General features: G+C 37.3%; 1 protein-coding gene across 7 annotated transcripts in view; it reads left to right on the top strand.

The window, feature by feature from the left end:
• The window catches only part of RYR2 (ryanodine receptor 2), a 739,709-nt gene that overhangs the window by 296,300 nt on the left and 430,196 nt on the right, over window positions 1–13,213 (top strand). For 6 of the 7 annotated variants that reach the window (XM_059397365.1, XM_059397366.1, XM_059397364.1 and 3 more), the window contains exon 1: window positions 7,001–7,010. In XM_059397365.1, the coding sequence (XP_059253348.1) occupies window positions 7,002–7,010 (9 nt within the window). In that variant the 5' untranslated portion in view covers window position 7,001. Of the gene's footprint in view, window positions 1–6,995; window positions 7,011–13,213 lie in introns of those variants that run through there. The other variant, XM_059397367.1, reaches the window with a different exon arrangement.

Genomic DNA, 13,213 nt, shown 5'->3' with positions numbered 1-13,213 from the left:
CTTCTGGCAGTATCAGCCATCCTGAAACAAGTCTTTTTGTGTTTTCTTATCTTTGTACCCCATCACTTCCATTACACTATTTCTGTGCCGTACCTAGATCACTTTTTCTTGAACCAACTATTCAAGCCTCTTTCAAATCTCCCGGGAGTAGGATGCTCACAGAGATAGAAACCCCCTTTGCCGTTGTCTGTAAGTATTTCCCTTTCTTCCTCTGTGTAGCTGGTTACTTTTGATCTGCCTCACTATGTGGCTTTTCTCTCTCTTACTTTTGTAACAATTTCACATCTCAAAATTAAGTTTATTTCTAAATCTTTGCAATGGAGATTTCTTTTTTGATCCTGAGAAAGTAATGGAAGTAATATTGAGCTGAAAATCAGGCAGTTCCTCACCTTATGTAGGTTCTCTGTAGATTATTATCTTATCTATAGGGTTAGTATCTGGACTAGTCCTTTCTTGTTCTAAAATATTACCATTATATTAATAATAAAACATGGGTGGTGGAATATACTGCCATTTAGATATCATATAATTAAAATACCTTGCTGGATTCATTTGAGAAAACTGATAATCACTGTGCGCATAGGACTTGGTAAATTTTAGATTTGAGCTCTTTCTTTCTTTGAAGACTTGTGTAATTCAAATCTTATGCATTTGTCATTAGAAGTTTGAAATTCTACTGTTAACAGGTACCTTGAAGGGTAACCAAAAACACATTAACTGCCTACCTACCTACCTGCTCTGGTGGGGCTTGTTCTCCTCTATCCCATTAGTTAAATTAGGATGGGTCCTATGGCCTTTCTTATATTCAGACCGTCATTTTGAGTTACAAGTCTCATTTTTGTAATTAAATCTCCCAATCCTGTGTAATAGGTGAAGTCTGAAGGTAATGCAAGTTACTTGCATTGGGGCTCAGGCTGCTCCCGGTGGGAGGCCTGCAGGGGAAAGGGCTGTGGGGAGCTGCGTCTCACTTCGCTGCTGGGTTCCTCATACTTCTGCCCCTTGTCCAGAGTTCCTGCCCCTCTCCAGGTGCAACGGAAACATGGGAGAAGAGGAGAGTTGGCAGGGGGTCTTTATTGATGGCAGTGCCGTTCATCAGCTTTGCCCGGTGTTAAAGCTGACTTTGGAGGCATCTGGGAAGGTTTTCTGGGGGCATGCTCATCACCTGTGGCTTTCTTGCTGCCACCAGTGGTTCCCCCACCTAGTTGGTGGTGATGACTGCCTTGTCCTAAGTTCTCTTGGGGGCATTACAGACCTCTTTAGGCTGGCTCTTTCTAGGTCGGCCAGTTTGCTTGTTGGCAGCAAGCCACTTCCCAGTGGCAGCCCTGCACTCTGCAGACACATCCTGCTTGGCGAGAGTGTCTCTTCCCCTTGATCTTCAGGCACAGTCAGATGCTGGTCTCTAGTGTCCTGCTTCCTGAGGACACAGGTGTCCCTGAAGCCACACTTGCTAGGCCTGCGGTAAAGGCAAGCTTGGTTTGGGGGGAGAGCAAAACCTACCTCCAGGAAACCATCTCTTTGCTCTCCATCTGTTTCTGGAAGACCAGAACTGGGGATCAGCCAAAGGCAGCAAGTGGATCTTCAGCCACCCGCTTTGGTGTCCCTGCTTAGGTGGTTTAGAATGTGGTAGTATTTGCCATCACTTTGTTCTGAGACAGGTGTTCTACTTTAACGCTCTTATATTTATCTGTGTAGTACAGTTAACAACCCCAGACGAAGACCTTTAGGAGCATTCTAAAACTTAGATACATGTGGAAATTAAGATGGCTTCTTTATCCATTTTCTGATAACATGATTCTGGATAGCTGTATCCAAGGTCGATCAATCAGTCTTAATCAATGTTTTCCTCCCTCCCTCCTTCCCTCTCTCCACTTGTTTCCCAGTGTCTCTTTGAGCATCTTTGAGTATTTTGCATGTAATCATGAGCCCATTGAGTAATCAAATGCTGCTCTTCATGCACCAAAGGAGAATAACATTGGTGAGTCCTGGGTAATAGGTGATTGATTGCCTGTTATTTTCCTCTGCTCCACCCTAGCCTTTTGGCACCCTTAATCCAAAGCACTGGTCTCTAACGTGGGGCCTGGGATTGCAGGTCACAGGTGGAGTTGGGGAGAAGGAATGGGGAGGGTTGTGATATTTTTATACGTGGTGCATTGTTTATAGACAAAATGAGGTCTTGTATATTTACTTGCTCTTTTTAAGAATACATTGATGCCATTGTAATTGTTAAGATGATAGAAAGTTCTTTCAAATGTTCCTATCTCAGAGCAGTTTTTAAGAAGATGATGTGTTTTCTTATGCAAGTACTATTATGTGAGGGTCTGTGAAATGCTTTCATGTTATCAAGGTTCATTCATGTTTGAAATGGTTTTAAAAAATGGAATCTTCTGCATCTTGATCTACACAATTTTCTCTATGTAGAGTGTAGTCTGAGCATAGGTGATACTTTATGTATCTTCAGGTCAATATGATATGTATAGTCTGTGTGGAGATCAATTCATTGTTTTTGATTTAAGAGATCTTTTTCACCAGACAAGCTACTCAAAGAGGAAAGCCCTAAATAGTTCTTCTGTTTCATGTTTTAGATGTTCATATAGCTCAGTGATTTACAAACATCTGTCTGAGAGATAAAATAGGAGGTTTATAGTAACTTATAAGAATAATTTATTTTTTTTACCCTTCTAAAGAAGAACTAGATATAAATTATATATCTATGTTTGTAGATATACAAAAAAGAAATAAATTATAAGACTAATTTATTTTTTTATTAATTTTTTTTTACCCTTCTAAAGATAGATAATTCCGCATATATGTCAAATCCATTACACTCAAAAGAAAAGGCAGTCCATTTAAACCTTGCCTGGACCGAGTTATTGATAGTTTGAAAATGACAACATTACTACCAATCTGCCCCCCAGAATATAATGAATTTTTTAAAAGGTACGAGCATGCACATATAACTAGATGCCAGGGATCGTCATTAATATGAACAATGCGAGAACGTAGCCCTGAGCTTTATCATTAAGGTACCATTATTCTTTCATGGGCTGGAAGCTGTGCCTCTTTTAAATGCCTTCCGGGCCTCTAGTCAGCACATCTGTCCACCAATTCGGTCTTAGATATTTTCAGTGGGGTGTCCCTGGAAATTTAAGCATTCACATATGATGTCATCATAGGAGAAATAGTTGAGGGTTTTGTTTTTACAAGTGTATATCCATCTATCGTAGTCGATAGTCTATATTGATACACACTTGGAACTTGGAGTTAAACTTCTTTCTTTCCCTGAAATATGTTGGGAACATTATTAACTTAAAACAGCCACCAGCATGGATGGGTCTAGAGGGTATTATGATATGTGAAGTAATTCAGACAGAGAAAGATACATACTGTATCATTTCATTTATATGTGGAATCTAAAACAAACAAAAATAATGAAAAACAACAATAACAAAAAACAGAAATAGACTCATAAATGCAGAGAACATACTAGTAGTGGCCAGAAGGGAGATGCGGGGGGTGGAGGGCGAGATATGGGCAAAATGGGTGAAAAGGATTAAGAGGTTCAGTCTTCCAGTTATAAAATAAGTCACAGGGATGAAAAGCATAGCATAGGGAATATAGTCGGTGATACCGTAGTAAGGTATCGTGATCACACTTACTGTGGGGCATCCAGTAATGTATAGATTGGCAAATGAATAGGTTGTACGCCTGAAACTAATATAACATTGCATGCCAGTTAGACTTTAGTTAAAAAAAAAAAAGAAAAGCCACCAATAACTCCACGTCTTTGGTGGTGAAATACCTTTTTCTTTCCTTGACCTAATGAAGCTTACCAGATGGATCCTCACTCAAAAGGAGAGGTGACTAGTTTGAAGATCATGGAGAGATCCTAGCATCTTGAGAAATGGAAAGAAAAGGTGACCCATGAGATGAAATTCGATGGATAAGTAGTTTACAGGGTAGGATATTTCATACCCCTAATGGGAACTTCATTTTAAAAGGACTCCTGAATCAGACTTTTGCCTTAGTCCCTTAGACTGTTGTATTGGATAATTTTTCTTAGTGACAAGCCACCAAATTTTTATTCTGTGCTAATTCTGTATCTATATGATTTTTTTTAAAAGGCGTTTCAGAAAGATTCTTTTAAAATTTCTAAAACAGGTCCAAAGGCAGAAATATTAAATTTTTTTTTTAATCAACTGTCATTTCACAAAGCTGAAATAACAGTTTAGAAAACTCAAGGTTGAACTGAAAAGCATAATTATGGTAGGGGAGCTTTTTACCGTACCCAAATCACTGTTTCTTTATACCAGCAACAGATTAAATGTAATTATGCATTCTCATGATGTCCGGTGTTTGATTACAGTTTTCAGAATGGAGTATTGCTATTCGATTTGTTTTTCTACTCATGATCATTTGCATATGCTGAGAAAATCCCTAAGGTCTTTCTGATGTGCTAGATCAAATGACCTAGTCTTCTAGACCAAAGACTGTTCTGCTCAAGTTTGCCATCCATTAGACCCCGGGGCCATCTTTGTTGGAGTTAAAGCGTAAGAAGTGCTTTTTCTCTTGCTGGTTCGTGTTCATTTTGCAGAATGCACGGTGTGCCTCCAACCCTTGCTCATGTCCGAAGCTTCATCTCACTACCAATTCTGAAGTAATTACACTAAACCCAGGATACTGAGGTACAGCTATTTGTAATTTCACCCTAAAGAGCTAAAATCTCACCTTTGGGTTTCATCCTTCACCAGTCTCTTGCAAGACAGAAAGCAGTGTCAATCCATGGTGGTGTCTGGACTCTAACTGTGTTTAGAATCTTGCATTTCTGTATCTCATCTAATAGAATTTTAGCTTTTACCTAATCATCTTTCCGTGAGGGAAATAAATAAGTGTAAACTTGGAAGCATAAGGAGATATTATCCAACCTACATCAAGCCTGTTCTCTAGTATTTATCTTTATGCGTGGGTTTCTTTGTTTGTTTGTTTGTTTTTAATCAAGTCAGCAATGCTTAAAGGATTTTTGTTACTTTTTTGTTGCTTTTTATCATACCTATACAGCATTTACACTGAGATTAAAAGAACATATTTATCCTTTTTATTTTAATGTATCTTGCATTTTTTACCTTGAATGATCCATTTCTTGCAATGTTCCCACTTTGTTATCACTAGCCCTTAAGCCAAGTGGACCAACAGATGATATGTACAAATAGCTAATGTCAGTAATGCCATAATAATCTTTTAAGTTTTTGATTATCTTTCGATAATGTGAGTCTACTAACATTTGTTGTTGTTTCTCATTTTATAGATGGATATTTTATTTAGCCTTTGCTAATTTTCAGTTTTCATTCTCATTTGCTCTATATCCAGATAATTCTCCCCTGTGACTTGCCCTTCTTCTAGTTAGACACAATTTAGTCTCTGTGAATAGCAGACCTCAGACTCCCCCGACCATTCTTTTTTTCCTATTTACTGCAGACCTGAACTAGTTTAACCTTAGATAACTGACAGTATTGTTGAGAACATTTCTCAAGGAAAAATCTCCAAAACCTAGATCAATTAAAAAAAAAAAAAGAAAGAAAGAAAACAACCCCTCATGAATAAAGTATCTGTCATAAACCGTGATCTGTAACAAAAGATTGGATTTTTGTTTTTCTCTGAATTAAGCCTTAAAAAATGATTTTACCTAATTCCTCATGTAGTGATAGCTATATGTATCACCAGAGGTCACATTTAGGAGGTGATTGGTCCGTTTCATCATGGAAAATAAGTTTTCTCTTGTCATTTACCATTATCACTTACAAAAATGTAACCAAACAGCCTATATCTTTGAAGCTAAGAATGAAATGGTTCTTTACACTTTTTCCTTATAATTGTAGTAGTACGGGGCTGCCTGGCTGGCTCAGTCAGAAGAGCATGCAACTTTAAATCTTGGGGTTGTGAGTTTGAGCCCACCCCTTGGGTGTAGAGATTATTTAAACAAATAAAACTGTAACCAAATTATAATATTAAACACAGAAAAAAAAATCAAGTCACAATAGAGTTGCCATTTAGTTGTATATAAATTACTATGCACGTATGTTTCAGGAACACTACTGTGGTATTTACAAATATCTATGTTAGAAAAATTCCCCTTGCTGTTTTCTCCAAAATGAATATAAATATGTGTATCTTTTCTCTGTAGGGCTTACATGCTATGACAATGAAATTTAATCCTAAATTTGGAAATATAATATCATTTTTCTTTCTTAGCTCTTTTTCATCTGTGTACTTCTCCTAAGAAGAGAAGGTCAAAGTCGATGGGTCTAAAAGAAAATGAGGATATGCCATGCACTTACAATGTTTTTAGAAGCAAAAAAAGAGCTATTATAATAAATGTAAATCATGAGAAGAGGCTGTGTCATTTTAAAGGAAAAAGAAGTTTTTGTGATTTTTCTTTGAAAATCACAATATGTAGTGTGTAGGACTTGCTTATTGTTATTTTTGCATGAAATGGGAGCAGTATATCGCAGCATTTTATTTTATAATCCACCTTACCAGTTTCTAATCCACAATTTTTACAAAACTCTGTTGCGTTGCTGTTTATATCATGGCATTTTTATGCAAAAGATGAATTAAAGAAAATTTAAAGCATTTTCAGAGTATAGTTTTTGAGATTTTAAACTTTGTTTTTTGTTTTGTTTTGTTTTAGGTGCTTAGCTATGTTGTAAATTGAATCACGCATTAAAGTAGAGGAGCATGTTTTCACAAGAATAGGAAAAGCTAATGTAAAGACATTTTTGAAGAGAACTACAAAGGTTTTGTGTGCTACAGCTTTTCTCTAGCATGTAGTTGATATTAAACTTCTCTTTGACACCACAGCGAGTGTGGTTTTTTTATGCTTACTGTTCACATAACTTCATTTTGAATGGTAGAATCTTTGTAAATAAGAGATATTTGAAAACAAGTCCTTGAAATAACGTATATTTAATATTTTCTCTCTTTTCTTTATGCCCTTACAGAAATTCATGATGAAGGTAAGACATTGGATCATCTGTTATGTATGTAATACTTTGTGCATTTTAAGTTTGGTTTACCTTTACTTATTTTCAAATTCATGGCATGTCACATTTTCAAGTTTTTTAAATGTAAATCAAACTTTGGAACTTGTAAATTAAATAAATAAATCATGCATTTAGATTTGATAGCTTAATGAACAATATTCGACATCTTGGGTTGTATTGTAATTGTTGTTGTTGTTTTATTTATCCAATGCTAGGAATTTCTCCTGTTCAAACATATATTTTTGGAAGGGGAGGAGCAAGATGGCTGACGAATAGCCTACCTAAATTTCATCTGGTCCCAGGAATTTAGCTAGATAGTTATCAAACTATTCTGAACATCTACTAAATCAACAGGAGATAGAAGGGCAGCAATTCTAGAAACAGAAAAGCGACCACTTTCTGTAAGGTGGGACATGCAGAGAAATGAATCTGAGGCTATTTATGGGAAGATAGACTGTGGGGGAAAAGGCTGGCTCCTGGCAAGTGGTAGAGCAGTAGAGCACAAAATTGGAACTTTTAGAAGTCTGCTTTACTGAGGGACATTGCTCCAGAGTCTAAGCAGGGCATAGAGCCCTCACTGGGACAGTGTGGTCTGAGGACCCTCGGGTCACAGAAAGACCAAGGATGTCTGAGTGAGGCAGAGTTCCCAAGTCCCCCGGAAGCCAGCTGCAAAGCAGACCCATGGAGTGGGCTCTCAGCTCGGGGTTGCCATAAACCGTGATCTAAGGCACACAGTTGGACCACTGCTTTTTGAGCATGGTCCCCACAGTGGCAGATCCAGGGAGACTCCCCCTTCTTCCCCCAGGAGGAGTGGAGCAAGAGTGTGCTGGAGGACTCTGCTGGGTCTGGACATTCCAGATGGGGTTGTGTGCAGAGATAGAAATGCTCGGTCATATGCTGGGTGAGCACTGAGCGCAGCTAGAGACCAGGGAGATGCGCGTGATTGCTTTTTTCTGAGGGTGCACTGAGGAGTGGTTTCCGAGCTCTTGGCTCCTCCAGGGCTGAAGGCCTTCTCCATTCTTGTCCTCGAAAGCTGTATGGAAAGCATTCAGGGAACAAAAGCTTCCAAGGACAAACCTGAGCAGATTACTTAGCCTGGCCCTTAGCAAGAGCAGTGCAATTCTGTCTACGGCAAACACATTTAAGAATCACAGCAACAGGCCCCTCCCCAACAAGATTAGCAAGAACATCCAGCCAAGACCAAGTTTACCGATGAGTGAGAATTGCAAGACTCCAGCACTAGGGGAATAGAGCATATAAAATTCATGGCATTCCCCCCACAATTCTTTACTCTTTAAAAGTTAATTAAAAAATTTCTTTTCTTTTTCTTGTTTTTTTTTGTTGAAGCTTTCTTTTTTCCTTTTTCAACCAACTTCTTATCAATTCCTTTTTAAAAAAATCTTTAACTAATTTTCATTTTTAAAGTCATATTCTATCCCTTCATTGTATTTAACCTTTTTTGGTGTGTATACACACACACAGAGACACACACAGAGAAGATTTTCTTTCTTAAAATTTTGGGACACAGTATCATCTAATAGACCAAAATATACCCTAAATCTAGTGTATGGCTTTGTTCTAATCTCCCACATGATCACATTCTCATCTCCTTTTTATTGTTTTTATTTTTCAAACCAACTTCTTATCAACTCATTTTAAAAAATATTTTTCCATTTTCATCCTTACTTTCATATTCCATCCCTTCATTGTATTTACCCTTATTTTTGTATATATATGTTTTTCTTCCTCTAAAATTTGGAAGGCAGTGTCTTCTAACAGACCAAAATATACCCAAAATCTAGTGTATGGCTCTGTTATATTCACCAGCTTGACCATATTCTTATTTTTTTCCTTTCTTTTCCCCCCAGTTTCTCATTTGTTTAGTGTATATGTTTTGGGGTGGGGGAGTCCATGTTACCCTTTTAGCATTTTGTTCTTTCATTCATCAATTTTTCTCTGGACAAAATGGCAAAATGGAAAAACTCACATCAAAAAACAAACAAAAAAAGAATAAGAGGCAGTACCAACTGCCAGGAACCTAATCAATATGGATATTAGTAAGATGTTGGAAGTAGAGTTCAGAATGACGATTATAAAGATACTAGCTGGGCTTGAAAAAAATCATAGAAGATACTAGAGAATCCCTTTCTGGAGAAATAAAAGAATTAAAATCTAACCAAATCAAAATGAAAAAGACTATTAATGAGATGAAATAAAAAATGGAGGCTCTTACTGCTAGGATAAATGAGGCAGAAGAGAAAATTAGTGAAGACCAAATGATGGAGAACAAGGCTGAAAAAAGGAGAGATAAACAACTTTATCAGTTGGGGAGAATGTTGAGAGATAAGTGATGCCGTAAGATGGAACAATATTTAGTAATTGGGACCCCAGAAGAAGAAGAAAGGGAGAGGGGGCAGAAGGTATATTGGAGCAAATTACAGCTGAGAACTTCCCTAATTTGGGGAAGAAGACAGGCATCAAAATGCAGAAGGCACAGAGAACCCCCCTCAAAATCAATAAAAATAGGTCAACATCATGTCTTCTAATAGTAAAACTTAAAAGTCTCACGGACAAAGAAAAAGTTCTGAAAGCAACTAGGAGCAAGAGGTTTGTAACCTACAATGGTAGAAACATTAGGTTGACAGGAGACCTATCCATAGAGTCCTGGCAGGCCAGAAAGGATGGGCACGATATATTCAGAGCACTAAATAAGAAAAATATGCAGCCAAGAATATTATACCCATCCAAGCTGTCATTCAAAATAGAAGGAGAAATAAAAAGCTTCCAAGACAAACAAGAACTAAAAGAATTTGCAAATACCAGACCAGCCCTACAGGAAATATTGAAAGGGATCCTCTAAGCAAAGAGAGAGCCTAAAAGTAACAGACCAGAAAGGAACAGAGACAAAATACAGTAACTGTCACCTTACAGACAATACAATGGCACTAAATTCTATCTTTCAATAGTTACCCTGAATGTGAATGGGCTAAATGCCTCCAATCAAAGATACAGAGTATCAGATGGGATTAAAAAACAACAACAACAACAACAAAACAATAAGACCCATTGATTTGCTGTCTGCAAGAGACTAATTTTAGACCCAAAGATACCTCCAGATTTAAAGTGAGGTGGGGGAAAACCATTTACCATGCTAATAAACTTAAAAGAGAGCTGGGATGGCAATCCTTCTATCAGACAAATTAGGTTTTAAACTAGAGTATAATAAGAGATGAGGAAGAGCACTGTATCATACTTAAAGGGTCTATCCTACAAGAAGATCTAACAATTTTAAATATCTATGCCCCTCACATGGGAGCAGCCAATTATATAAGCCAATGAATAATAAAATCAAAGAAACACATTGACAATAATACAGTATTATTAGGGGACTTTAACACCCCTCTCACTGAAATGAACAGATCATCATCTAAGCAAAAGATTAAGGACTTTTAATGATACCTTGAACCAGATGGACATCACAGATATATTCAGAACATTTAATCCCAAAGCAACAGAGCAACAGGACATACATTCTTCTTTAGTGCACTTGGACAATTCTCCAGAAAAGTTCACATCTTGGGTCACAAATCAGGTCTCAGCTGGTACCAAAAGATTGGGATCATTCCCTGCAAGTTTTTGGACCATAATTCTCTAAAACTAGAATTCTATTATAAGAGGAAATTTGGAATGAACTCAAATACATGGAAGCTAAAGAGCATCCTACTAAAGAATGAATGGTCAACCAGGAAATTAAAGAAGAATTGAGAAAATTTATGGAAACAAATGAAAATAAAAACACAACTGTTCAAAATGTTTGGGATACAGCAAAGATGTTCCTAAAAGGAAAGTATTTAGGAATACAAGCCTTCCTCAAGAAACGAGAAAGGTCTCAAATACACAACCTAACCCTACACATACGGAGCTGGAGAAAAAACAGCAAATAAAGCTTAAATCCAGCAGGAGAAGAGACATAATAAAGATCAGAACAGAAATCAGTGAAGTAGAAACCAAAAGAACAGTAGAACATATCAGTGAAACTAAAAACTCGTTCTTCAAAAGAATTAATAAGTTTGATAAACTCCTGGCCAGACTTAACAAAAAGAAAAGAGAAAGGACCCAGATTAATAAAATCATGAATGAAAGAGGAAAGAACACAACCAACAACAAAGAAATACAATTATAAGAACATATTATGAGCAACTGTATGCCAGCAAATTATACAATATGGAAGAAATGGATAAATTCTTAGAGACATATAAACTACCAAAACTGAACCCTCAAGAAATAGATAATCTGAATAGACCCATAACGAGTAATGAAATTGAAGCAGTAATCAAAAATCTCCCAACAAACAATAGTCTAGGGCCAGATGGCTTCCCAGGGGAATTCTACCAAACATTTAAAGAATTAATGCATATTCTTCTGAAACTGTTTCAGAAAATAGAAATGGAAAGAAAACTTCCAAACTCATTTTATGAGGCCTTGATCCCCAAACCAAAGACCTCATCAGAAAGGAGAATTGCAGACCCATATCCCTGATGAACATGGATGCCAAAATTCTCCCCCAAATACTAGCCAATATGATCTAACAGTCCATTAAAAGGATTATTCAAATGACCAATCGGGATTTATTCCTGGGCTGCAAGGTTGGTTCAACATCCGCAAATCAATCAGTGTGATACAATACATTAATAAAAGAAAGAAAAGAACCATAGGATACTCTCAGTAGATGCTGAAAAAGCATTTGACAAAGTACAGCTTCTGTTCTTGATCCAAACTCTTAATAGTGTTGGGATAGAGGGTACATCCCACAATGTCATCAAAGCAATCTATGAAAAACCCACAGCGAATATCATTCACAATGGGGAAAAACTGAGAGCTTTTCCCCTAAGGTCAGGAACACAGCAGGGATGCTCACTATCACCACTGCTATTCAACATAGTACTAGAAGTCCTAGACTCAGCAGTCAGACAGCAAAAAGAAATAAAAGGCATCTGAATTGGCAAAGAAGTCAAACTCTCACTCTTTGTAGATGATATGATACTTTTTGTGAAAAACCCAAAGGACTTCACTCCAAAACTGCTATAACTCATACAGGAATTCAGTAAAGTGTCAGGATATAAAATCAATGCACAGAAATCAGTTGCATTTCTGTACATCGACAGCAAATCAGAAGAAAGAGATTAAGGAGTCTATAATTTATAGACTTGGGTGCATTTATAATTGCACCCAAAACTATAAGCAGGAATAAATCTAACCAACAATGCAAAGAATCTGTACTCAGAAAGCTATAGACTACTCATGAAAGAAATTGAGGAAGACACAAAGAAATGGAAATATTTTTCATGCTCATGGATTAGAAGAACAAATACTGTGAAAATGTCTGTGCTACCTAAAGCAATCTACACATTGAATGTAATCCCTATCAATATACTACCACTTTTTTTCAAAGAAATGGAACAAATAATCCTAAAATTTATATGGAATCAGAAAAGACTCCAAATAGCCAGAGAAATGGTAAAAAAGAAAACCAAAGTTGGCAGCATCACAATTCCAGACTTCAAGTTCTATTACAAGGCTGTCAAGACAGCATGGTACTGGGACAAATACAGACACATAGACCAAAGGAACAGAGTAGAGAGCCCAGAAATGGACCCTTAAGTCTATGGTCAACTAATCTTTGACAAAGCAGGAAGGAATGTCCAGTGGGAAAAAACTAGTCTCTTCAACAAATGGTTCTGGGAAAATTGGACATCCACATGCAGAAGAATGAAACGGGACCATTTCCTCATACCACACACACACACACAAAAATAGACCCCAAATGGATAAAAGACCTCAATGTGAGACAGGAATCCATCAAAATCTTTGAGGAGAAAAAGAACACAGGCAGCAATGTCTTTGACCTCAGCCACAGCAACTTCCTCCCAGGAACATTGCCAAGGGCAAGGGAAGCAACAGCAAAAATGAACTATTGGGGGGGGGGGGAGTCAAGATGGCGGAGAAGTAGCAGGCCGAGACTACTTCAGCTAGCCAGAGATCAGCTAGATAGCTTATCTAAAGATTGCAAACACCTGAAAATCCATCGGCAGATCGAAGAGAAGAAGAACAGCAATTCTGGAAACAGAAAAACAACCACTTTCTGAAAGGTAGGACCGGCGGAGAAGTGAATCCAA

This window comes from Mustela nigripes, chromosome 4 (genome assembly GCF_022355385.1).
Source record: "Mustela nigripes isolate SB6536 chromosome 4, MUSNIG.SB6536, whole genome shotgun sequence".
NCBI lineage: Eukaryota > Metazoa > Chordata > Mammalia > Carnivora > Mustelidae > Mustela > Mustela nigripes.
The sequence above is the reverse complement of the archived record's forward strand: the minus strand, read 5'-3'. Positions and strand labels throughout refer to the sequence as shown.